General features: G+C 38.3%; 1 protein-coding gene across 2 annotated transcripts in view; it reads left to right on the top strand.

Annotated features, from left to right (window-relative positions):
- LY75 (lymphocyte antigen 75) overlaps window positions 1-23922 on the top strand; it is a 120472-nt gene that overhangs the window by 83587 nt on the left and 12963 nt on the right. The window contains exon 35 of one of the 2 annotated variants that reach the window (XM_058549066.1): window positions 21149-21259. In XM_058549066.1, coding sequence (XP_058405049.1) covers window positions 21149-21259 — 111 coding nt within the window. Of the gene's footprint in view, window positions 1-2033; window positions 4199-21148; window positions 21260-23922 lie in introns of those variants that run through there. The other variant, XM_058549064.1, reaches the window with a different exon arrangement.

Raw genomic sequence — 23922 nt, 5'->3', positions numbered from 1 at the left:
TGTCTTTAAGGAACATTTTTGCAGAACAGGTCAGGAAATAAATGTACAGTTCAATTATATGCAAAGTTTTGTACTTGGTCCTAAAGTATTTAATCCTTGAAGTATATCCAGAAAATCTTGATTAAGTCAGAGATGCTGTCCCTCAGAAAAATAGGTTACAAAAGACAGTAAATGCACAAGATGTCTAGGACTCCCAGAGGAAACTACTAAAGAGTCTAAACTTTGTATAATTCTTTCCTAAGAAAAACGGAAGCTGCCAGAGTATGAAGGAGGTCATTTCCTTGAAAATCTTCTTAAGCTATATTTTATTCTATGGTTTGAATATGTAAAAGCTCAAAGATCTAATTCTTCAGTTAGTTTGCTTCCTTTCTCCTCATTCCCATAAAACTCATGATTAACCTAACAGCAATGCAAAACTGGATTTAATTACTTAAAATGTCCTGGGTATCTGTAGGAAATCATAATTTGAACTTGTGTTTCATCATGAATTGATACATAAAATAACCATAAAAATCTTAATAACTTCATTTCTAGAGAAAGAGTCTAACTTTTTCACAGCAAGATTTTTAAAGATCTACCATAAAAAATGGCCATTTTGGTGTACTAGTTTAAAAGATAAAACCCCAATTCTAGGTGATCGGTTTCTATATAATCACTCTTTGATTCAGCAAATAGTTAGAGTGTCTGCTATATGTCATGCCCTGTTCTGTGAACTGGAGTGCACCTGTGAACAAGACAAATAAGATACCTTTTCTCACAGAGCTTACAATCCAGTGGAGGAAAACAGATAGTAAGTAAACAAGCAGGTCCATTTTTTAAAGTGAGGAAGGGCCGGCCCCGTGGCTTAGTGGTTAAGTGTGCGCACTCTGCTGCTGGCAGCCGGGGTTCGGTCCCGGGCGCGCACCGAAGCACCGCTTCTCCAGCCATGCTGAGGCCACGTCCCACATACAGCAACTAGAGGGATGTGCAACTATGACATACAACTATCTACTGGGGCTTTGGGGGAATAAATAAATAAATAAATAAATAAATAAATAAATAAATAAAATGAGGAAAATATCAAATAGTTATAAACTCTGTGTGATCAAGACTAGGGGGATGGCTACTCTAGACTGGGTTATCAGGGAAGACATCTAAGAGTGGAGACATTGAAGCTGAGATCTGAAAGGCCAGCCAAGCAAAGATCAGGGGAGAGCACACCAGGCAGAGGTACCAGTTGGATCAAAGATCCTAAGGCAGAATCCATGAGCATTCAAGAGCTGGAAGGTAGGCAGGTGCCAGACGGTTAGGGCTCTGGAAGAAAGGGTCGAGAGTTCAGGTTCTATCCTGAGTGGAATGGAAAGCAACTGGAAGATTTTGCGGGGTGAGTGGGAGCAGGGTTAAGGTGGTGTAAACCAAGAGCTCTGTTTTGGCATTTTGAGCTATCCATATGGAGATGAGATATCCGTAGGGAATGTCTAGCATGCAGCTGGACATATGCAAGAGAAGGGAGGTCAGCAGAGAGAGGGTATTTAAAGCCATGGGACAGAATGAGTCCATTTGGGCAGCATGCAGAGAACCGGCCTGGGACACCATTTGAAATTGAATAACTAGGAACTAAATGAGGTCATCCTGAAGGCCTAAATGATTTTAAAGAAATAATACTTCATTTGGCCCTAGATAAGTCAAACACAAAAATTTACAACTTTTAGTAATTTGCTATCAAAGTAAGGTAATTTACTGAGAGTTGTATTCTGAAAAGGGTGATGGTAAGGGAAAGTGAGGATTATGATAGTGCTGTAATTTCTTTGGAAGAAAATTGCTTTAGCAATGAAGAGGATTTGAATGAAAAGGAAAACAGATAAATTTGAAAAGAAAGCACTTATGTATTGGATGATGAGTTTGAATTCTGCGTTAAGGCTATGAAACAATCAGGTGCTTATTGTATCTAATTCGTACAGGGTTTATGAATGTGACACACAGCCTAAAGAACAAAATCAATAATGATCCTTTTTATATTCTCTCCTCCAACCTCAATCCTCTCCCTCTTCTAGGCCCTGATTACAGAGGAGTCGCTATCGCATTTGCTGTGCTAAGCGTCTTGGCTCTCATCAGCGGACTGATCTGGTTCCTCCTGCAGAGGAACCGTTTGCGCTGGGCGGGCTTCTCTTCAGTTCGATATGAACACGGAGTGAATGAAGATGAGATTTTGTTTCCTACTTTCCATGACTAAATTCTTCTGAAAGTTTGCTAATTTGCACTAATGTTTTATGAAAAATGAGCCATTTAAAATTTTGCCGGTATCAGTATTTACTCTGTTCCAAAGTAGAAGTCTTAGGGATGTGTTCAGTTGTTCATTGCTGTTCTGGTATCCACAGTTAATTACCCTCGAAATGCCATGTGTGTCACTCAATAGAACGGGAGAAACCAAAGCTGGAACAAAAGTGCAATTGTTTGCACAGTAGTAAGTTCAACCTGCATTTTCTCTGTAAGAATGTGGTTGGTAACTAGGATATGTATATTTTAATGGCATTTTAACACAACTTCTTAGAAAATTAAAATTGGCATATTACTAGGTCACACATCTACCTTTTAATTTTTAAAAACATCTAGCCAAATGCAAAATGAGTACCTCAAGGTAAAAACGTAACTGTAAATAACATTGTTTTAAAATAGTCATTTGTAGCATTGTGGGTTAATTATTAAACCATGAGACATGCTTATTTTTTACATAACAAAATGATGCCTCTTGGCGAGATGCTTCTTATATTATTCCAAAGATATTTCATACCAAAATTATTTAAATGCAAATGTTTTGTTCAGTTATTCATAAAACAATGGCTTTTAAAGAAAATTTGGTACTTAACATTTTCTAAAGTTTGGGAACATTATTTTTAGATTGAGTAGATACCCTGTAGCAGTGTGTTTTTTATCTTATGTACAACATATGACTGTTTCCAAGGAATCAGCTAAGGATAAGAGTTTTTGAAAATTTTACCATTTATATACTTTACATGGCACGTCAACTTTTGACTAAGAAATTTTTATCACTTTGTTGCTTTTTTACACAAGCTAAAGAGAGAAAGGATCTGTGTAGGAAAATTGTATATCTTGCATTTGTAAAAATGAATATTTTACAATGAAATTCTAAACGTTATGATTACTACTAAAACATATAAAATTATGAATGATTAATGAAACACTGTTTTGTGGTTATCACTTTAAATTTTACCACCTAGAATATATTCTTAATAATAGCTTTCACTGGACGTGGTGAATGTTTTATTCACTGTTTAATTTATATTTGTACTTTAGAATATTTTTGTATAAAATTCATAGACTTATTTTAAAGTTTAGAGTGTTTATACTGTGATGAAGTTGTAAATAATTTTCTAAGATAGTTTTAGTATGGTCTGAAAATATAGTATAGTTGTCCTGAAATATTTTTTATTGACTCTGTTAGACTAGTTTTCTTGCCCTATGATCTGTACAATTTTAGTCATTAAGACTTTCTTCAAAGAATTTAACTTGATGTGAAAAGTACAGCTCCACACAGATCTTCCTTGACTTATGATGGGGTTACATCCCAATAAACCCATCAAGTCAAAAATGCACTTAATACACCTAACCTACCAAACATCATAGCTTAGCCTACCCTACCTTAAATGTGCTCAGAACGCTTACATTAACCTACAGTTGGGCAAAATCATCTAAAGCCTATTTTATAATAAAGTGTTGAATATCTGTGTAATTTATCGAATACTGTACAAACAGAAAATGACAAACAGAATGGTTGTATGGGTACAGAACGGTTTTAAGTATTGGTCATTTACCCCATGATCCCGTGGCTGACTGGGAGCTGTGCTTGCTGCCACTGCCCAGCATCAGGAGAGCATCGTACCATATATCGCTAGCCCAGGAAAAGATCAAAGTTCAAAATTTGAATTACAGTTTCTACTGAATGCATATCGCTTTCGCACCATTGTAAAGTTGAAAAATCATAAGTCGAACCATCATAAATTGGGGACCATCTATGTATAGTAATGATGCCATAATAAAGTTGTTTTAAGTATGTGTTGTTGATCCTCGTTGAAAAAAAAAATCTCTAGATGGGGCTCTATTATGTTAGGCATATAATATGACAAGAAATAGTGTCCAGCTATTGTAAAGTGAGGAATCCTTAATATTTTGTATGCATTTTTTAAAGAATAAATATAATTATTCCTATATCTCTGAATGTTTGATTTTAGTCCCCTTTCAGATTCTTTTGACTCAGCATGTCTTGTAACTATCGGATCAGCAGAGATTCCATCAGTGGTCCACTTACTTCTCATTCTTTGTGCTCCCCTCAGGAGATCCTGTCCACCACCTCCTGCCCCAAGGCATTCGTCAACCACTTCTCAGTCAGTACTTCATATATCTAATTGTAGGTTCGTAGTTCCAACTCCCACTGGACAATCTCCATGAAAGTCATTCTCCACATGACCAGAACTGCCACTATTGGTTCCCCTCCTCATTTCTCCCTGTTCCAGATGTCTCAGAAGAACTGAAGACAGCCTTTTTCCAATATTTCCTAACTAACCCCAACCCAACCTGTGGTCTGACATTATTGATCTTTCAAAATGAGGTACCTAAAAAAGCAAGCAAAAAGACCTAATGATCATGTATAGGGGACAAATATAGAAGTGATACCAATGATCACTGTCTTTTTCCCCTCTTCCCTCCCCCACAGCATGTTCCTCTCCCTGATCCTAGGGCAAGATATTTTCATTATCTGGGAGTTCTCACCTGCAAATGGCTGCTGTAGTGTTGGTAACCCCCAATCGCAACCCCACGGCTGAGTTTATGCTAGGGGAAGTCAGAGATTCAGATTTCTTTATTTGGGGTTCATTTAATCCTAAAACCCTCTTGCAGAAATGACCTAATTGTTATTAGTTCAACAACCTTATCTTGCTTAAGAAGACAAATTTTAGCTAGATCTCAAAGACTTTTTTTTTACAAGGCCTCACAATCTGTACAAAGTTACCTCTAATCCCTGTATATTCTAAATTAAAACATTCTCACAATATCTACATCTCAACAAATTTAATATACATGTATTTCTCTTTTTCCTAAGCTAAATTAATCACAAACAGAATTTTAGAAACTTTTTTTCCATTCCCCCAACCAAGTTCTTTTTATATTCTCTTTCAATTAATATGAAGACATCATACCCTTGTCTCCTAGGCTAGAAACTCAGAAGGCATCCTCAAATCCTCTCTTTCTCATCTCTGTAAACCCAACAATTCTGTCAATTTTACCTCAGACTTCTCACAGAGTGGCTATCTCCACTGCCAACGGTCTTAGTTCAGGCCTTTATCCTTTTTTTTGTTGGATTATTTGCACCAGCCTCTTCACTGGTCTTTCTCATCAGCCTTTCGTCTTCATCACATTTTCCCCATTCCTGGGCCGAGGGAAGCTGAAAAACACAGAGGAGGACTCACCTGCTGTGTGGTCTAAAGTTGTCTGGACCTGACTATCTCAGGCCAAAAGGGAGCTCTGCAATGCCCAGTGTAGGGACCTTCTCCAGGGACCTTATGTGGGTTGATATCAGGCCTGAGAAGTCCTAGGGTTTTGGTTCCCTGGCCAAATACCCTTTTAATACAGTGTAGGATCAAGTCAATATTGCTCCAATTGCTAAACAACACAGATGCAAAGTGAGATAAAACTGGACTCCAGGAATTAGCAAAACAGTGGTGATCTTAGCCAATGGAAATGCAGCAGAGGGGTCGAACCAGAATCCAGAGGGGAGTGAGCTGAAAAGTAAAAGCGAAATTAAGAAAATGGGGAACATGAAATTTTGAGAAGTATGGTGGAGATGGAAAGGAAAGGAGTTGGGCTATAGCTAGAGCGAGAAAGAGGGTTGAAGACGAGTTTTTTCCAAAGGAGCAAGGAAAGAGATTCATAGGTTTAGAAGCTGAGAGGAAAGACAAAGCAAAAACAAAACCAAAAACAGTGGACAGAGAGAAGTTCATGATGCAGGGGAGAGAGGGGGAGTCATTAATGGAGGAAGATCTTGGAGAAGATGGAATGAGACAGGGAATTCTAAGCCCACAGAAAGAGGAACTGGGTTTGGATGGGTTGGGGGGAAGCATGCCTTCCTCTCTGAGGTCACAAGAGGAAGACCCGCATGAAAGAGAAGGGGAGAGCAGATAAGCGTTTGAGGATGTTTGTTACACCTGATGGCCCTCACTTTCCTGTTGAATAGAGAAGGTGAGGACTTCTGCTGAGAAACAAGGGTAGCAAATTGGGTCTCAGCTTGAAGAGAGTAATGAAAAATTGAAATACCCGATGAGGGGGAATGGCAGAGGACAATAACCAAAACAAAATAAAAGGATTACACAAGAGGCATACAGGGCCCAGATGAAATTAAAAGGCATATATTTGTAGTGACAACCATCAGGAGAATTGATTGATCTCCTCTACCTATCCTCAGTTACTTCAGTAAAGTTGAGGAAAAGCAGTTTGTGAAGAAGAAAGAAGAGACCCCATCCTCAAAAAATTAAAAATAGAACTACCATATGATCCAGCAATCCCACTTTTGGGTGTATATCCAAAGGAAATAAAAAACAGGATCTTGAAGAGATACCTGCACTCCCATGATCATTGCAGCATTATTTACAATAGCCAAGACATGGAAGCAACCTAAGTGTCCATCAATGGTTGAATGGATTTAAAAATGTGATATATTTTTAGATATACATATATAGATATATTTATTTATTAATAAATACATGTCTATTTATAATGGATACATATCATGGATATATATATCATGATATAATAATGGATATACATATAATGGATATATACTTTGATGGATATAATATCAAGGTTATTGGATATATAAATGTTCATAGTAGAATATTATTCAGCCATAAGAAAGAAGAAAACTGCCATTTGCAACAACATGGATGAACGCTGAGGGCATTATGCTAAGTGAAATAAGCCAGCAACACAAGAAAAAAATTTTTTGTAACTACACATGGTGATGGATGTTAACTAGACTTACTGTGGTGACCATTTTGCAATATATACAAATATTGAATCATTATGTTGTACATCTGAAACTAATATAATGTTATATGTCAATTATATCTCAATTTTTCAAAATGTCACACAGAGAAAGACGAATACTGAATGACATCACTTATATATGGGATCTAAAAAAGCCAAATTCATAAAAACAGGGAGTAGAGTGGTGGTTATCAGGAGCTAGGAGTGGGGGAAAGGGGGAGCTGTTGGACAAAGGGTGCAAACTTGCAGTTATAAGATGAGTAAGTTCTGGGGATCTAATGTACAGTATGGTGATTATAGTTAATAATACTGTATTGTATACTTGAAAGTTGCTAAAAGAGTAGATCTTAAATGTTCTCACTACAAAAAAGAATTAATAATGTGAGAGGATGGATTTATTAGCTAACACTATGGTGGTAACCATTTTGCAATATATAAGTGTATCAAATCAATGTGTTGTACACCTTAAACTTACACAGTGTTATACGTCAATTATATCTCAATAAAGCTACGGGAAATTTTTTTAATTGTAAAAAGGAAAAAAAAAAAAAAGAAAGAAAGAAGAGACCCCAGGTTCAGCATTGGCCAGGTGGATGCAACAGAGGAACAAGGGAGGGTGTGGTGCCCAGGCTGGATGGAGAAGGGAGAAATAACAGGCTGAGGAAGATGAAGTCAAGGGACTGGAGTCTGGAATGAGGTCAAAGAGGAGGTAAGTTGGAGTGAAAGAGATGAAAAAATAAAAGGTGTGAGGTGTGATTGGAAAGGAGAACATCACAGTGAGATATTTTAATGAAATATCACATTGTCCCACACAGAGGTAGTCAGTAGTCTGTTTTGTCATACTATCATAAAAAAAATGAGGAAGTGTGCCCCAGAGTTAACAGTGGAAAAAATATACCTTCCCTTAGTTCAATGATCTAGAAACAAAACACTGTAGAAGTGGGTTACTTGCCTACATTAAAATGATTTGTTAGGATGCCATTTCTATCGTAAATCTAAGGATTATGTGAAAATTAGTTTAATGCAAAGTAATCCATAGTGATAAAATATACTTTGGTGCCTTAGGTGAAGGTGGAGAAAACTTTTTTAGTTGTATGGTTGCAGAGAACTGTTCATTTTACTTGCGTAGTTAGCAGGACAGAAGGGTCCAGAATCAGAATGTTTGAATATTTAAACATAGAGTACCTTTGAAACGATTCATTTTGGGTTTGGGTTCAGTATATAAACCCATTATTGACAGCCTGAGAAGAAGAAGGGAAATAAGTTGAGCCAGACCTTGATGCTTCAGCAAGGGGCCAAACCTGGACTGGGTGGCAGAGTTCAGCAGAAGCCCTGGGCTCTGGTTTGGTTTTGGCATTCACTGTGTGTCCATGAGTAAGTTATGTTCCTTCCTATCAGTAAATGCAGATGGCCCCTAACACCTCCGACACTATGACTTTCCTTATAGACCCCTTTGGTCAGACTTCCTTGGTGCAATCACTCCATTTCAGACTGGACTATCAGAGGCACGGAAAGGGTTGGAAAGGGTTAGAAAGGGTTGAGATCACGAAAGACAAAGAATGACAGAGGAGCTGTCTCACATTGAAGGAGATCAAGGAGACATGACATCTCAATGCAATGCCGGATCCTGGACTGGATTTTAGAACAGAAAAACATTAGAGTGACAATTAGTGGAATGAGATACGGCCTGTAGATTAGTTAATAGTATTCTACCAGCGCTACTTTCCTGGCTTTGGTCATTGTACTGGAGTTATATACGATGTTAACATTTAGAGAAGCTGGTTGAAAGGTTACGGAAATTCTTTGTACTATTTTTGCAACAGTTTTGAGAGTCTGGAATTATTTCAGTTCAAATGAAAAGTTTTAGAAATTACGGAGAGGTGTTCCAGAAGGCAGCGGGCCAGCGGGATCTGGCAGCCTGGGTCAGCGCTGGGGGGGGCCCCCTCCACTCCAGCCCCTCCCCGCGGGGCCAGCTCCGAGGGAGGGCTCAGGCAGATCCGCACTTCCGAGAAGCGCCGCGCTCGGCGCCCGCACCCGCCGTCATGCCCCGGGCCGCGCTGCCTGCTCTCCTGCTGCCGCTGCTGGGCCTCGCCGCCGCCGTGGTCGCGGGTAAGCTGCCCCCGTGCCGCGCCCCCTCCTCGGCCTGGGAGCCCGGACTTCGCGCAACTGCCTTCGCCCCCTGCCCAAAGGAGCAGACTCTCCACCCCGCCCCGCCCGAGGGCGGCCGGAGGGGGCTGCATCCCGACCGGGCATCTCGCCGTCACCCGCATGCCCACCCCGTGCGCCCCCGTGGACGCTGGTGCCTGGTCATCCCCCACTCTCCTCCCCGTTCAGTGGGTTCCGAGACAGCGCCCCGCGGAAGGGGTCGCCGAGGATCCGAGAGAGCCCCCTGTCTTCCACGGGGTCAGCGCATACCCCACTCCGCGGAGAGGGGCCCCCAAACGGGGCCTAACTGACAGGGGGCAGAGGGACTTCGAGTCCCACGATGAGCCTAGTTTCAGGGTCATTTGGGCTGAAATGAGACACGGGGAAGTTGGCAGCGGAGATGTCCCCAGCTCGTGCACAGCGGGGCGGATGGTGGGGGTGGGGGAAGCAGGCCCTCTTCTGCCGGCGGCGTTGTTTGTCCAATTGGTTGGTGTTCAAGTTGTTGAAACAGGAAAAGAGTTCAGCCAAATAAGCCCTGGATCGAAGTGGGACGTGAACAGGCGAAGCATTGGATTTCACCTAAGTTGTGATTAAAAATCTTTGTCTAGTCTGCTGTTGTGCAAGTGACATCTGAACAATTATATATGATTAGTCAGTCGCTTCCAAAATGACTCCTGAGGGAAATAGACAATTCTGTTGAATGTGTGTTTTGTGTTTTTTTAAACAAGTGTCCCATACAAGCATGTCAAAAATGTTGATGGGGGAAACTCTGGGGAAAGACTTCCATCCCAAAACACTATTGATTCAACAGTTCCAGGAATTAAAGAGCAAAATAAACAAGAACTAAGTGAATATTTGTTTGGGTTTGAATAAAATGATTATGCAAGAGTTTGGGTTTTTTCCCCTGAATTTCACTGCCATTTTATAAGTTCCTGCTGGAAGCCTACTGACAGGCAGGCATGTGTTAAAGGATCTCAGTGTTGGAGGCAGCAGCAGAATAAGCAGCTCAGAACTTAAGCTTACAGACTCAAAGCTTCTTTCCTGAAAGCTTTGTCGACCAGCATTTATGACCAATTATGCCATCTGCTGCCTCTGAAGGAGCAGAAACAAGAAGTGCCCATTTTCCCACAGTTCAAACTGAGCACATCAGTTTTATCTAAGACAGGCTGGACTAGAGAGTCTGCCAAGGCTAACTGTTTTGAGTCCTCCATAATGCACACCCTCGGTACTTTTGCTGGTGACATCTAAACGCCTGTTTAACCCACCCTCTGGGTTGCCATGCCTTCATTCTTCAGTCTAGTCAAAAAATACTCCTGTCAGATTTTAAAAAAAAATCTGCTTCTAGATTTTGATCTCTCTCTTCTTCAGAGAAGCTATTTTGACCAGCAATAAAGGACAAGCTATCTTTGCAAAGTTTTATTCTTTTTCTTTTGGTAAGTCCAGTATGGTTAAATCGGCTTTTCAAGAGCTTTAGAAGAAGTGCATGTTGAATCAATTACTGCTATTAATTAATCAGCTTCTCTCAGTCAGGAGGCTTTAAGGATTCATTTAGAAAGCACGAGCTTTGGAGTTAGGTACAAACTGTGTGGCCTTGATCAGGTTGCCCAACTCACTGCACTTCAGTAAAATGAAGATAATACCTCATAGGGCTATCATGAGCATTAAGAGAGAACTCTATGTCTAGTCCTACTACAGGCATGGTAAATCCTGGATTCCTTCCCTTTATTCTCTTCATACAAAATGAAAGGTCAGTATTGCAACCAGAAAACATCAGGAGTGCCACATTATGTGTGTTGGATGTTTATGGTTATTCACATACACGTTGATGATATAGGACTGGAAAACTATGTATGTTTTTCATCATAATACAGCACAAATCTCCTATCCAGACAAGATTAGGTATGCTATTCAGCTTAGAACTAAATCAAGAAAGAGCTTTCCAAGGTTATCACCGAATTAGCTGAATGGTAAGATCTTAACAGAAAAGCTTCTATGGTATTGCATGAAGTATAAATTTGATGTTGAAATGGAAATCATTGTTATTGTTCTCTGTTATTTTGGAGTTTATTCGTGTAAGTAATCTTATGTTGTTCTTAGTTATTATCTTGAAAATCACAGTGAACAAAACATTCTTTAAATTCCCGAGTAAGGTTCCATGGCATCTCTCTTAAAAAATCCTTCTTTTTTATTTATTTATTTATTTATTTTTCCCCCAAAGCCCCAGTAGATAGTTGTATGTTATAGTTGCACATCCTTCTACTTTTTGTATGTGGGACACGGCCTCAGCATGGCCGGAGAAGCGGTGCATCGGTGCGCGCCTGGGACCCGAACCCAGGCCGCCAGCAGCGGAGCGCGCGCACTTAACCGCTAAGCCACGGGGCCGGCCCTAAAAAATCCTTCTGTAATGGTGCTTTTTGCACAGAGTAGATGCTCAGTCTATGTTCACTGGGTCAGTGATTTCCCATGGGGGTATGAGATGAATGAATATAAGCATGTTCAGAGTAAATCTTCATTCTGTGGTCATCACGTGAATCAGAATCTGGTTACTAATTTTGAATTGCCATAGCCTATAAGCCTTAGATGAGGTGCCCCTGCCTTCCTCCCTGACATCACCTCTCACCACCCTTCCTGCCATTCACTCTGTTTATCCACACTGCCCTCCTGGGGAGTCAAACACCTGCTGGTTCTGCGCAGACCACCCTTCCCTTCCCTGGTCCTTGGCATGGCTGCCCCTACCCACATCATTCAGATCTGTCTTCATATGTCACCTCCTCAGGCCTTCTCTGAACGCCCCACATTCTCTATCACATCCCCATGTTTCGTCTTCTTCAAAGCCCTTAATACCATCGGAATGCCTCTTGTTTATTCATTGTCTTCCTGCTTGTCCCTCTTCTTACCAGAAGGAAGCTTCATAACAGCAAAGAGTTTATTGTCTTGTGGATTTTTGTTTTGTTTTGATTTGTCTCTGTACTTTATTCTAATTTTATATAATAAAAGAACAAAAAAACTTAGATGAATTTTAAAAGTAGGGGAGATAACTAGACTGCAGTTTCTTTCAAATTATTTTACCTCTGCTGCAAACTCACCTTAATTATTAATTCAAAGCATTAAATCATGTTAATCTATTGATGTGACTTTTTCTGACCCTTGTGGATGGCACTATTATCTTTCAGGGGAAATTATCTCAGATATATTCTTGTAAATTTTGAAATGTTAATAAATATTTTTCTTCCAATGAAAAAGTGAAATTACAATTAGGTATTATTCCAGGACTTCTTTCATTGTTGAGAAGCATCTAAAAATGTGCTTATGTGTTGAAATGAAAACAGGGTTACTGTCCACAAATTTTTATGATACATATCAAGTATTTCATTCCTTTTGTGGGTTATTTTAGATTTTAAAGGCAAATCTTGAGACTGAATTTCTAAGAAAATGGACCCGTGATGCCCAATGAGAAAGATGCAGAGTAACACTGCCACCCCCGTTCTATGAATAAATATCATGACAGCTCTTCTGAGAAAGGACGTGAGGGGTGAAGATGGAGGTGGACGTCTTGAAAGCCAGGTTGGGAAGGGTGACGTGGAGAGGGGATGGAGTGTCAGGGTGGCTGAATTTCCCTGTGATTCAGGGAGATCTTGAATCTCCTGATACAGCCCCCCGGATTAGTCAGAGACTTGGAACACCACTCCTTCATCCATATATATTGAGGTAATAAACAGCTCCTTTTCTTACTCTGTCTCCGCCACAGTTGCCCTTGTGGAAGGTAAGTGACTGCAACTCATGGCTGAACGGGAGAGGGGCAAAGGTCTTATTATTGACATGGGAAAAAAAATACAATCTTTGCCTTTCCTTTGTTAACATTCAGAACAAGTATGTCTCAAGGATCACTTCCTCTTATGCTGTGCCTGGTTGTTTAAAAAAAGAAGTTATAAGGGAACAGAGAATTCTATTAGAACTGACCAGTAATGCAAAATATTCTTGTGGATACACCATTTTATTCTTTTATCACATGGTAATTTTAGGCAGAGGATCTGTATGGAAAATTCTGGAGTTATGTTAAGTACAAGCTTTTAAAATTTTCATCAGACTTCTAAATTCCTGTACATATTAAATCAATAGAATTATAAAATTATAAAATCCATAGAGAGTCATTTAGGTGCATTAGTAATAACCACCTATCTTTCAGGACTGCTCTGAAGAAGTAAGAGTAACAGAACAGCACTTTGCAGAGAGCATTGTGGGCAGGTTTTTTTTTGAGTGAAGTGTATTTATTGAAATATATTTTTATAGAAAATATTACAGAATCTGTAATTGAAAATCTGTGGCAGTATTTTGGGGAGGCAGTTTTTTAACTATAACAGGATTATAGCTAAGATACTTAGCATTGAAGAAGACTTAGTTTAGCCTTCTGCTCATGAAGTGCAGGAACCTCAACAACTTTCCTCACAGGAGGTATCCAGCCTCTGTTTGAACACTGTTCTTCTCAAAGTAAAAATGTATCTCTTGAGTAGTGCTTAAAGCTGGTTTCCAGGCACACACTCTGACCTGCAGCAGGAGAAGAAGGGTTCAATGCTGAATTAACTGGAGTTACTGCTAAGGCTGAAATGAGCCTAAGGAGAAGGCAGTTGAAAGTTTTGAGGAAGTGAGTCAACACTTAGTTTCTTTTCTATTTTTCTGCTTATAGTTTTTTTGGTCTAATCACGTATTGCTTATTTAATTATTCAACAGTGGTCTTTGAGCTGCTACAATTATCATTATCATCATCATACTCACTCCCATCTCAGGGGCCTTGTGTTTGTCCTTTCCTCTGTCTGACCTAGACATCCACATGGCTTTTTTTCCTTCAGCTCATTCAGATCTTTTTTTATATGTCACCTTTATAATGAGATCTTTCTTAGAGACCTTTCTAAAAGTGCAACCCTAAACTCTACCCTATACTCAGGATCTTGCACTTTTCTCCTTAGTACTTACCACTGTCTGTGGTTGCTAGCCTCCAAGATGGCTCCAATGATTCTCACCTCCTGGAATTCATACTCTTGTGCAGCTCACGTACACACTGAATAGGGCTGACCTATATAACCAATACGATATTGTGGAAATCACAGTGTGACTCCCAAGCCTGGACTATAAAAGGCATTGCACTTCTACCCTGTTCTCATTTGAATCAGTTGCTCTGAGGGAAGCCACCTGCCATGTCATAAGGACCCTCAAGCAGCCCTGTGGAGAAGTCCACATGGTCAGGAACTGCGGCCTTCTACCCACAGCAGCACCCACTCACCATGCATATGAGTGAGCTTTCTTGGAGACTGATCCTCCAGCCCCAGTTGTTTTCTGATGGCTGCGGCCCTGGCCAGCATCTTGACTGCAACTTCATGAGAGACCCCAAGCCAAAATCACCCAGCTAAGCAGCTACTTCTCAATTTTCAACCCGGAGAAACTGTGTGAGATGATAAAAGTTTTTTTGTTGTCTTAAGCTGCTAATTTGTTACATAGTAATAGATCACTAATATACCATCTAAGTATAAAACACCATCTAACATTCTACTTTACTTACCTATCTTGCCTTTGTGTATCTGCCTGGACTAGGACATAGACTCCAAGATGGCAGGAATTCTTTTCCTTTTTGTTCATATGGAATCCCTAGAACAATCTTTCCACAACAGCACACTGAGATAGGTACTATTATCATCTCCATTTTACAAATAAGGAAACTGGGGCATGGTAAGGTTAAGTAACATACCCAAGATCATGTAGTCAGAACCAGATTTTCTCCACAGCCTAATATGCTTAATCAGAAGCCTGCAGTGTCCTCCTTCTCTGCATGCTATCTTGTGTTACGTACAAGACACTATGATAGTTATCATTGGGGGTATAGTTAGATTTAAGACATGGTCTTTGTTGTCATGCAGTTAACAGTCTGCATGACTGAAGAAAATGGAATAAGTATCAGATAGCTACCATACAGAGCCGGATTTGATCCATTTGATCCATGTGCATGTGAATGTGTGTAGGTCATCAAAGGGTAACACAGCCTCTTTTCCAAGAAGAATGGCTACCTATGGTTCTTATTCATAAATCCCCATGGTACGGATGTTAGCCCAGGGCCAATCTTCCTCAGCAAAAAGAGGAGGATTGGCAACAGATGTTAGCTCAGTGCCAATCTTCCTCACCAAAAAAAAAAAAAAAGGAGAGAGAGAGAAAAAGAACCAGAATAATGTAGAAGGAAAAAAAGGAAGAAAAAGAAAATATAAGTTTGCAATTCAGAGTATCGTCTGCCCTTGTGACTTTCAGTTTGAGTTTCATTCTGGAAATGACTGCTTATTTTCTCTGTCATGACTTAATACATAAGACATTATCTGGCAGGAGGAGGGGGAGGAAGGAGAGACTTGCCTAGTTCACTCATTCAAGCAATATTTGGTTCCTTACTGTGTGCCTGTCGTTGTGCTTTTTGTGGTATATTCCCTCTGCCTGGAATTTCTCCTTTTTCCTTTTCTGCCTGGCAAACTCATTTATCTTGTGAGCTGTAGCTCAAATGTTGCCTCTTTTTTGAAATGTCCCCTTACTCTACAAGTCACGTACTCTTTCTTCTATAGTCTCATAGCATTTTACCCGTCATGCCTTTGTAATATGTATGAGTGTCTGACTCTCCCATCAGACTGAGCGCTTTAACTGTAGGACTCATTCCTCCTTATATCCCTTTCTCCTTACCGCTTAGCGCTCACCATTATATCCCACACAGAGGAGTAGCTCAGCAAATGTTTGTTGGATGGATGAACAATTTTTGATAAGTTGTTCAAAAGTGTGAAACAGGGAATTCTGCTTCTAGCTATAATGGATTGGGAGGGTAACACTCCCATCAAGAACTAGAAAATCTAGATAAAATTCCATAAGAACCATATCTGTAGGTATCAGAGAGCTGCTAAGGCAGGTTGTTGAGGTGAGCCCAATATTCTGTGTTACTTTTTTCCTTAGGAGAGTTGCCAAAATTTTAAGCAGCTAAAAGCAGAGCAGAGTTTTTGGCAGTCTCATGGTGTTAAGGAGACAAAAATATGAATATTAACGTGGCAAAGAGAAGGGCCTCTAGTTAATATCCAGGCTTTCCACTGGGATCTATGGATATTGGGCCTCACAAAGGCTGTAACACCTCCTCAGGTCAACTCAATCCCTGATTGTGTTAAGGTAATCTTCAGTACTCTAGCTGCCAGAATCCTTTCTAAAGGAGAATAACATCATCTAGACCTTCTACAATTTTTCCTACACAGTGTCTGGGATTTGATAAAAAACTACCAGGCATAACAAGAAACAGGCCAAAGGGGGAAAAAACAAAAATAAAAACAGACCAACAAGTAACCCAGAAATTAGAGTTATCAGAAATGGACTTTAACTATAATAAGTTCAAGAATATAGATAATAAGATTGAGAACTTCACCAGAGACCCAGAATCTATAAAAATATAAACAAATTGAAATTCTATAACTGAAAAATCACTGACATTATGAACTCAATAGATGGGTTTAACAGCAGATTTTTTAAAACTGAAGAGTAGATTAGTAAACCAGAAAGAGAAAATTACAGTACTGAGAGCCAAAAGTATTAAAAATATAGAAAAGAGCAAAGAGAACGCATAGGACATGATGAAACGTCTAACATATACATAATTTGAGTCCCAGAAGGGGAAGAGAGAGAACATGGAATAGAAGCATTATTTGAAGTGATAATGGCAAAGAACTTTCCCAAAGTGACCAATGAAAATAAGCCACAGATTCAGTAAGTGCACTGAATTATTAGCAGGATTTAAAAAAAAAATACTAAGCATACCCCTGTCAAACTGCTAAACACCCAAAATAAAGAAAATTTTGAAAGCAGCCAGAAAGAGCAACAATCCGACTGACAGCTAATTTCTCAAAAGGAACGATGGAAGCCATAACAATAAAATGACATCTTAAATGAAAGATAAGCTGCCATTATAGAATTCTGTATTTGCAAAAATATCCTTCAAACATAAAGGCAGCATAAAGACATTTACAGAAAACCAAGAGCTGAGGGAGTTTGTAGTAAACCTGCACTTAAAAGAAACATCAAAGAGATTTCTTCAGACAAACGGAAAATTATCCCAGTTAGTAATACAGAAATGTAAGAAGGAATGAAGAGCAATAGAGATGGTAAGTATATGTTTAAGTCTAAAGGAACATTGACCATGCAAAATAGTAATAAAACAATAACAGAGGAAGAGAGGTCAGTGAGGTTAAACTATTATAAGATCCTAGCATTGTCCAGGAAGTGGTAAAAGTACTAATTTATTTTAGGTACTAATAAATCAAAGGTGCGTGTTGTAATTTTCAGGGTACCCACTACAGAAATAAAATTAAATAATATATAATTAATAAGGTAAAATAAAAAATGGAATATAAAGAGGTTTAATAATCCAAAAAGAAGACAACAAAGGGGGAAAAGGGAATAAAACAAATAGGACAAATAGAAAACAAATAGTAAGATGGTGGATATAAACTCAGATATGTCAGTAACTACATTAAATATTAATGGAAATACTCTATTTTAAAGACAATGATTATCCAACTGGATTTTTTAAAAAAACCTACTTCCTGCTTATAAGAATTATAACCACTTTGGAAAAGTGTTTGGCAGTATCTGCCAAACCTAGACACACATATACTCTGTGATCCAGCAATCCACTTCTAGAAATATACCCACAAGAAAGCATGCATGTGTGCACCGAAAGATGTGCACAGGATGTTTATAGCAGCATTACTTGTAATGGCCACAAACTAGAAACTACCCAAATATTCATCAACAAAAGGATGAATAAATTCATACAACACTATATAGCAAAGAGAAAGAACAACCTATAGCTACACACTACAACATGAATGAATCTCATAAAAGTAATGTTTATCAAAAGAAGCCAGGGACAAAAAGAGTTCATACTGTATGGTTTCATTACCATAAAGTTCAAAAACAGGCAAAATTAATCTATGGTGTTAGTAGTTAGGACAGTGATTACCTTTGAAGGGGAGTGGTGACCAAAAGAAGTTAATGTTCTGTTTCTTCATCTCACTGATGATTACATGGGTATGATCACTTAATGAAAATTCACCAAGCTGTATATTTATGACTTGCATATTGTATCTATGTTGTATTTCAATAAAGTTTTTTTTTTAAAGTATACCAGTAAAGGTATTAGAACTGGCAGCAAGGTCAATCCAGTTATACTTTAGGATATAAGAAACTTAGCATGATTCCAGAAGGAAGAGATGAATACACTGGAAAGGGAGTGTTTGAAGATGTTGAAGAGATGATAAATTAAGCTATTTAAAGGATGACAAAGAGAGAAGATTCATTCATTCAGCAATATATTTTAGTACAAATATTTTTTAGAATAAATATTCATTCATTTAGCAAAATATTTATTCCCTCTTATAGTCCAGGAGCTATCCAAGGTGTTTGGGATTTGAATCTTTGGGATTAATAAGGCTCAGTCCCTATTTTTGGAGAGGTCACTGTCTAGTGGGGAAGGGTACCAAGAATGATGATAGTTAATAAAAGCTACGTAGTTCGAACACCTTCATTGTACTAGGCTCTATGCTGTGCAGTTTTGTAGCTTCTTAGCTAATGTTCACAACCATCCAATGAGGTTAATATAATCCATTTTTCCCTGAGAAAACACAGGAAATAAGTTGTCCAAGTTCTCACCACCAAGAGAAAACCCCAAGTCTGTCTGACTTGTTCCTTCTGGTATTTCACATGGCCACTGGATAGTGGCTTAGAAGAGAGAAAACAATGTCATGAAATTGCAAGTAGAAGTCAAAATAAATTGCAGTGATGATGTTTTGGAGAAGATGGTATAGATAACTGGCTCGGACCTCACAGGATGAGCAGAGAATAAGGTTTGATGGTCTGGAGGTGGATTTAGAGAAATAAGTCTTTTCCTCTGAGTGAGTAAGGGCCAGACTTTCAAAGAAAGCAGCAGAGGTATATAGTAAAACTGAGACGGCTGCGTACTGTTTCTCAGGAAGAGGATCTAAGGGTCTAGCTGCTCCATATACAGACTTTCAACCAAGCACCTTATTTCCAGGTTCTCCCTGAACTCTCCTCCTACAAAGGTGTCTGGCATCTTCCATTCCTGAACCTTTCTGGACTTCCTTGCTTTTTAAACCTTGGGATCACACTACACATATAATTTTACAGCCAAATTTTTTTTTTTTTTTACTTTCATTCATAATGAAACTCATGTTTCACTATGAGCATTTTCCCAAAGGAAAGTGCTTGTTGCTAAAACATCCCTATCCAACTACCTTTAACCCATCATAATGGGAAAGTTCTAGATTCCTACCAGAGTTCAAGCCAAGGTAGTCACATGTGTAATGCAAGTATTTATAAAACAGCAGGAAGGAAAAAACCTGTATACAAAATAAATTGTATCTTGGGACACCTACTCTCATGCCAGTATATCTTGGATGGTTTAACTACTAAATGTAGCAGTACAAGGCCAGGGAAAAACTTGTATCTCACACATTGGGATAATTTTAAGTAGCCTATTATATTAATTAGATTATTGATCCAGCTGCTGTAACAGTGACCTGAATTAATGATGGCTTAACAAGATAGAAGTTTATTTCCTCTCTCGTTACAATCTGAGTGTGATATGATGGTTGCACCTAGGATCCTTCCATCTTGTTGCTCTCTTATTCCTAGGCTGTTTCCATTGTTTACATGATTCAAGTTGGCTAACTACATTTTAGCCAGTGGGAAAAGGGAAATATGGTCCAGGGAGCACACTCCCTTCTTTTAAAGGCACATTTTGCACATTTCACTTTCATTCACACCTCATTATCCAGAAGTTACCAGAAGACTGGGAAACAATCTACCTTGTTGGCCATGTACTCAGTGCTATATAAGAAGCCAACGTCAAGTACTGGGGACAGCTAATGGTCTCTGCCATAATCTGAGTTTAGTAAAATCAAGGTTGTTGAATTTAGACTAACATAGCTGATTGTTAAGTTCTGATCTTTGTAGTAGGGCATTCTTCTACTTGTTTATATTAAAACTGTAATACATCCAGAACTTAAAACTAGGTAAAACCCTAGTGATTTTCCCTATATAGACCTAAGAGAATATGGAAGATTAATGCCTTATGCTCCTTTATTCACTGGAATTCAGTAAAATCCTTGTATCCTTTCTCCACTCTGGCCAGTGAAGTCAAGCTCTTACAGGCCTACTTTTGCTTCTAATGCAAACTAATGAAATTCCAGAGTCGAGGCTTAGAAATGTACACTTTTATAATGAACAACAACAAAAAGACACCTGGAGATGAAGGAGATGCCCCTCTACCCTACAGCAGCAGAGGAAAAGATATGGTTCTGTTTCATAGAACTTGTTCAAAGAATCTGCTTTGATGAAATGTTAAATGAACAACACTCATAAGAACATCAATCTTATTTTCCTGTGCAATTTGAAAACTTGTCTGAATATTCATAATCTAGCAACTTGTTTTCTTCTCTGTTCTTGGAAATATAATTTGAATGAAAAGATCTTGTGAAACTCTTAAGACTTCTGAAATTGTTACTATTTACTGCAAAGATAACCTTCAAAGAGAGCTTGTAATTCTGATTGGTTGTCTTCCTTGATAGTTTGCTGCCTTGGTAATAATGCTGTAACTTACATGTCTGAATTCCTAAACAACCTAGACACTTGTAACTTTGCTCTGTCAAATCAGAAGAGAATCATTGGCACATTTCTCTTTTCCCACATATACAATGGAGAAAAATAAATTCCTTTCACACTAGTCAATTTCTTATTTTAACAAAGACTGAGAGCCTTGCTGCTAAATTAACAAGGGAAATTGCCTTTCATTTTTTCTGTGAAAATTTAGTATCTATTATCCTTATCTTTAGGAATTCATGAAATTCTTATTCTCAAGTTATTTAAGTGTTTCTCTTTTTCCACATAGACTGTCCTTCATCTACCTGGGTTCAGTTCCAAGACAGTTGTTACATTTTTCTTCAAGAAGGCATCAAAGTAGAAAGCATAGAGGATGTCAGAAATCAGTGTACTGACCATGGTAAGGAGCTTATTCTTTTTTGTTTTTTCACAAATCAGTAGATAGTGTTCACTAATCTCTTTAAAAAATGGCATTGTCATATCTTTTACCTGCGTCCTTATAATAAATGGACAACTTTTATTCTACAGTACACAAGCCACAGGCAGTGGAATTAGGCGTACATTTAACCCTTGAGTTGGAAGACAGTTGTTAAACAATACTGTCCAAAGCATAGTGACAGAACCTTAGCAACAGCAGTATCTATCTATTTATTTATTTATTTATTTATTTATTTTTTGTGAGGAAGATCAGCCCTGAGCTAACATCCATGCTAATCCTCCTCTTTTTGCTGAGGAAGACCTGCCCTGAGCTAACATCTATTGCCAATCCTCCTCCTTTTTTTTTTTTCCCCCCAAAGCCCCAGTAGATAGCTGTATGTCATAGTTGCACATCCTTCTAGTTGCTGTATGTGGGACTCGGCCTCAGCACGGCCGGAGAAGCGGGGCGTCGGTGTGCGCCCCGGATCCGATCCCAGGCCGCCACTAGCGGAGCGCACGCACTTAACCGCTAAGCCAGGGGGCCGGCCCAGCAGTATCTATTTAATGTGCGTACTCTGTGGCAGGCACTGTGCTTAAGCACATCATATACTTTACCTAACTTTAATTATCATGACAAACCTATCAGCTAGTTTATTATTAGCCTCCTTTTATCAAGAGAAGAAATTAAGTTGTTACTTGTTCAAGGTTACACATGTAATAAATTGGCCCAGCTAGGATTCAAACCAGAGTCTGTCTGATTTTAGGACCAGAGTTCATAATCACTCTGTCATTCTGCCCTGAAAGTGCTGTTTCAGGCATGCGGTGTGGGCAGAAGACAGATTACACAGGACCATGAAGTGAGACTATGGTCAAGAAGGGTACGTTAAAGAAAAATGAGCAAAAGTCTATATGCTAGAGAATACGCTTAATGTTCTCTGGGAAATATATTTATAACTTCACATTGTGAAATATTTTAAATAAAAACGTCATTTTTAAAAAGGTGTGCTTGGGTGCTGTTTATAGTTTGCCTGTTTGGCCCAAAGTACATCCTTGTTGTTAAGCCTCTAATTTTTGTGATACTCATCAGCACAAACTAAAACTATGATGTGAGCTAGCATCTTTTTCAACTGAAATATCTGTGATAGCAAGATGAGAGTCCTTGATTCTTTAAAGGTGCTTTTTATTACTGTGTGAGTTCTAAAAATCTCCTGATTATTTCATTAATTTTGTCTTAGGCATATTTACACCTCCAGCATTTAGATATCCTTTTATCTAAAAAAACAATTTCTGACAATCCACCAATATAACATCTTGGAAGAATATCAAATTGTATTAGGAATACTTTAATTAAAATCATGTTCACTTATTATAGAAGGAATAAATGTAAGCACAGAAGTTTTTAATCCTATTACGTGCCACGTAATACCCAATACATATTTGTTTCCCTTTGAAAAACTCTTACCCGCCTAATGGTGTTGAATATTGGCTCTTTGAAAACAAGACAAAATTTCCAACGTGCCAATATGGTTTTATTTCAAGGAAATTGAATAATAGGAATTTTGTTGGTCTTACAAGATTTTTTAAATGGGGTTTCCTCTACAACTATCTTCTATTTTTTTAAATCATTTATATTAGGTATACTTAGACATAAACACACAGAAATTATATTGGAGGCTGAGAGCCAAGACAAGACATGTTCCTATACTTTTTTCGTTTCTATGAACCACAAGGTCAAAGTTCACTGTCCAGTTTTAATACTTATCTTAAGCAGTTAAGCAACTCCTTACTGTACAGAGACATAACGCATGTTGACTGACTTCCTCTATAACTCAACTGTAGTTAGTTGTATTAGCTATTTTTCTTTAGCAAACAAAGCAAAACAAAATTGAAAAAACCCAGAAACTTTGTGGTCTGATTTTTGATTGCTTGTTTCAAAGTCCACTGATTCTACTTGTTTAAGCCGGGTAGCCATTTAGGAATTTTAAATTGTTGTATACAAATTTGCTTATAAAATTTGTCTTGTGTCTAAAGATAAGTGTTTTTTCCACAGTTAATATTTTATAAATTCAGTTTGTCTTACTGATTTCATTGTTTTAAATTTCTCATACATTTCTGATAATCCTCTGCATTTGCTTCCACTCTGGACATACCCATTTCACTGATGAATCAGAAAATTAGCTAAAATTAGTTAATAATACTGTTCCTTATTTTTGGCTAGGGTAATGTTTTGGTTTAGAACAGGAGGTGGACATGAATTCAGTTTATGCTATGTATGAAGAAGAAAAAGCATAAGGAATACTAGAATATTTACATTTGGATTTATAAAATCTTCACAGCTATACAAAATCTTATCTTAAACCATAGGAAATAAGTGACTTGTTACCTTTTGGGCTGCCAAGAGCTGTATTTAGAAATATTCCCAGTGCTTTGTGCTAATTTACTTGATGTTACCTCTCCTTTACTTTTGGTACTATTATTCATTTAGGAAATTAATTGTGATAGGCTAAAATTTTTCTTATTTTGCAACATTTACCTTTAATTTATATATTATCATTAGAATAGAAAAAAATATTTTCAATCTTTCCTTTTTGTGATCTATGAGCTATGTCACTAGTCATAAAAAGAATTAAAGATGCAAATGACATC

This window comes from Diceros bicornis, chromosome 10 (assembly GCF_020826845.1).
Source record: "Diceros bicornis minor isolate mBicDic1 chromosome 10, mDicBic1.mat.cur, whole genome shotgun sequence".
NCBI lineage: Eukaryota > Metazoa > Chordata > Mammalia > Perissodactyla > Rhinocerotidae > Diceros > Diceros bicornis.
This window is presented reverse-complemented; position numbering and strand designations above follow the sequence as displayed.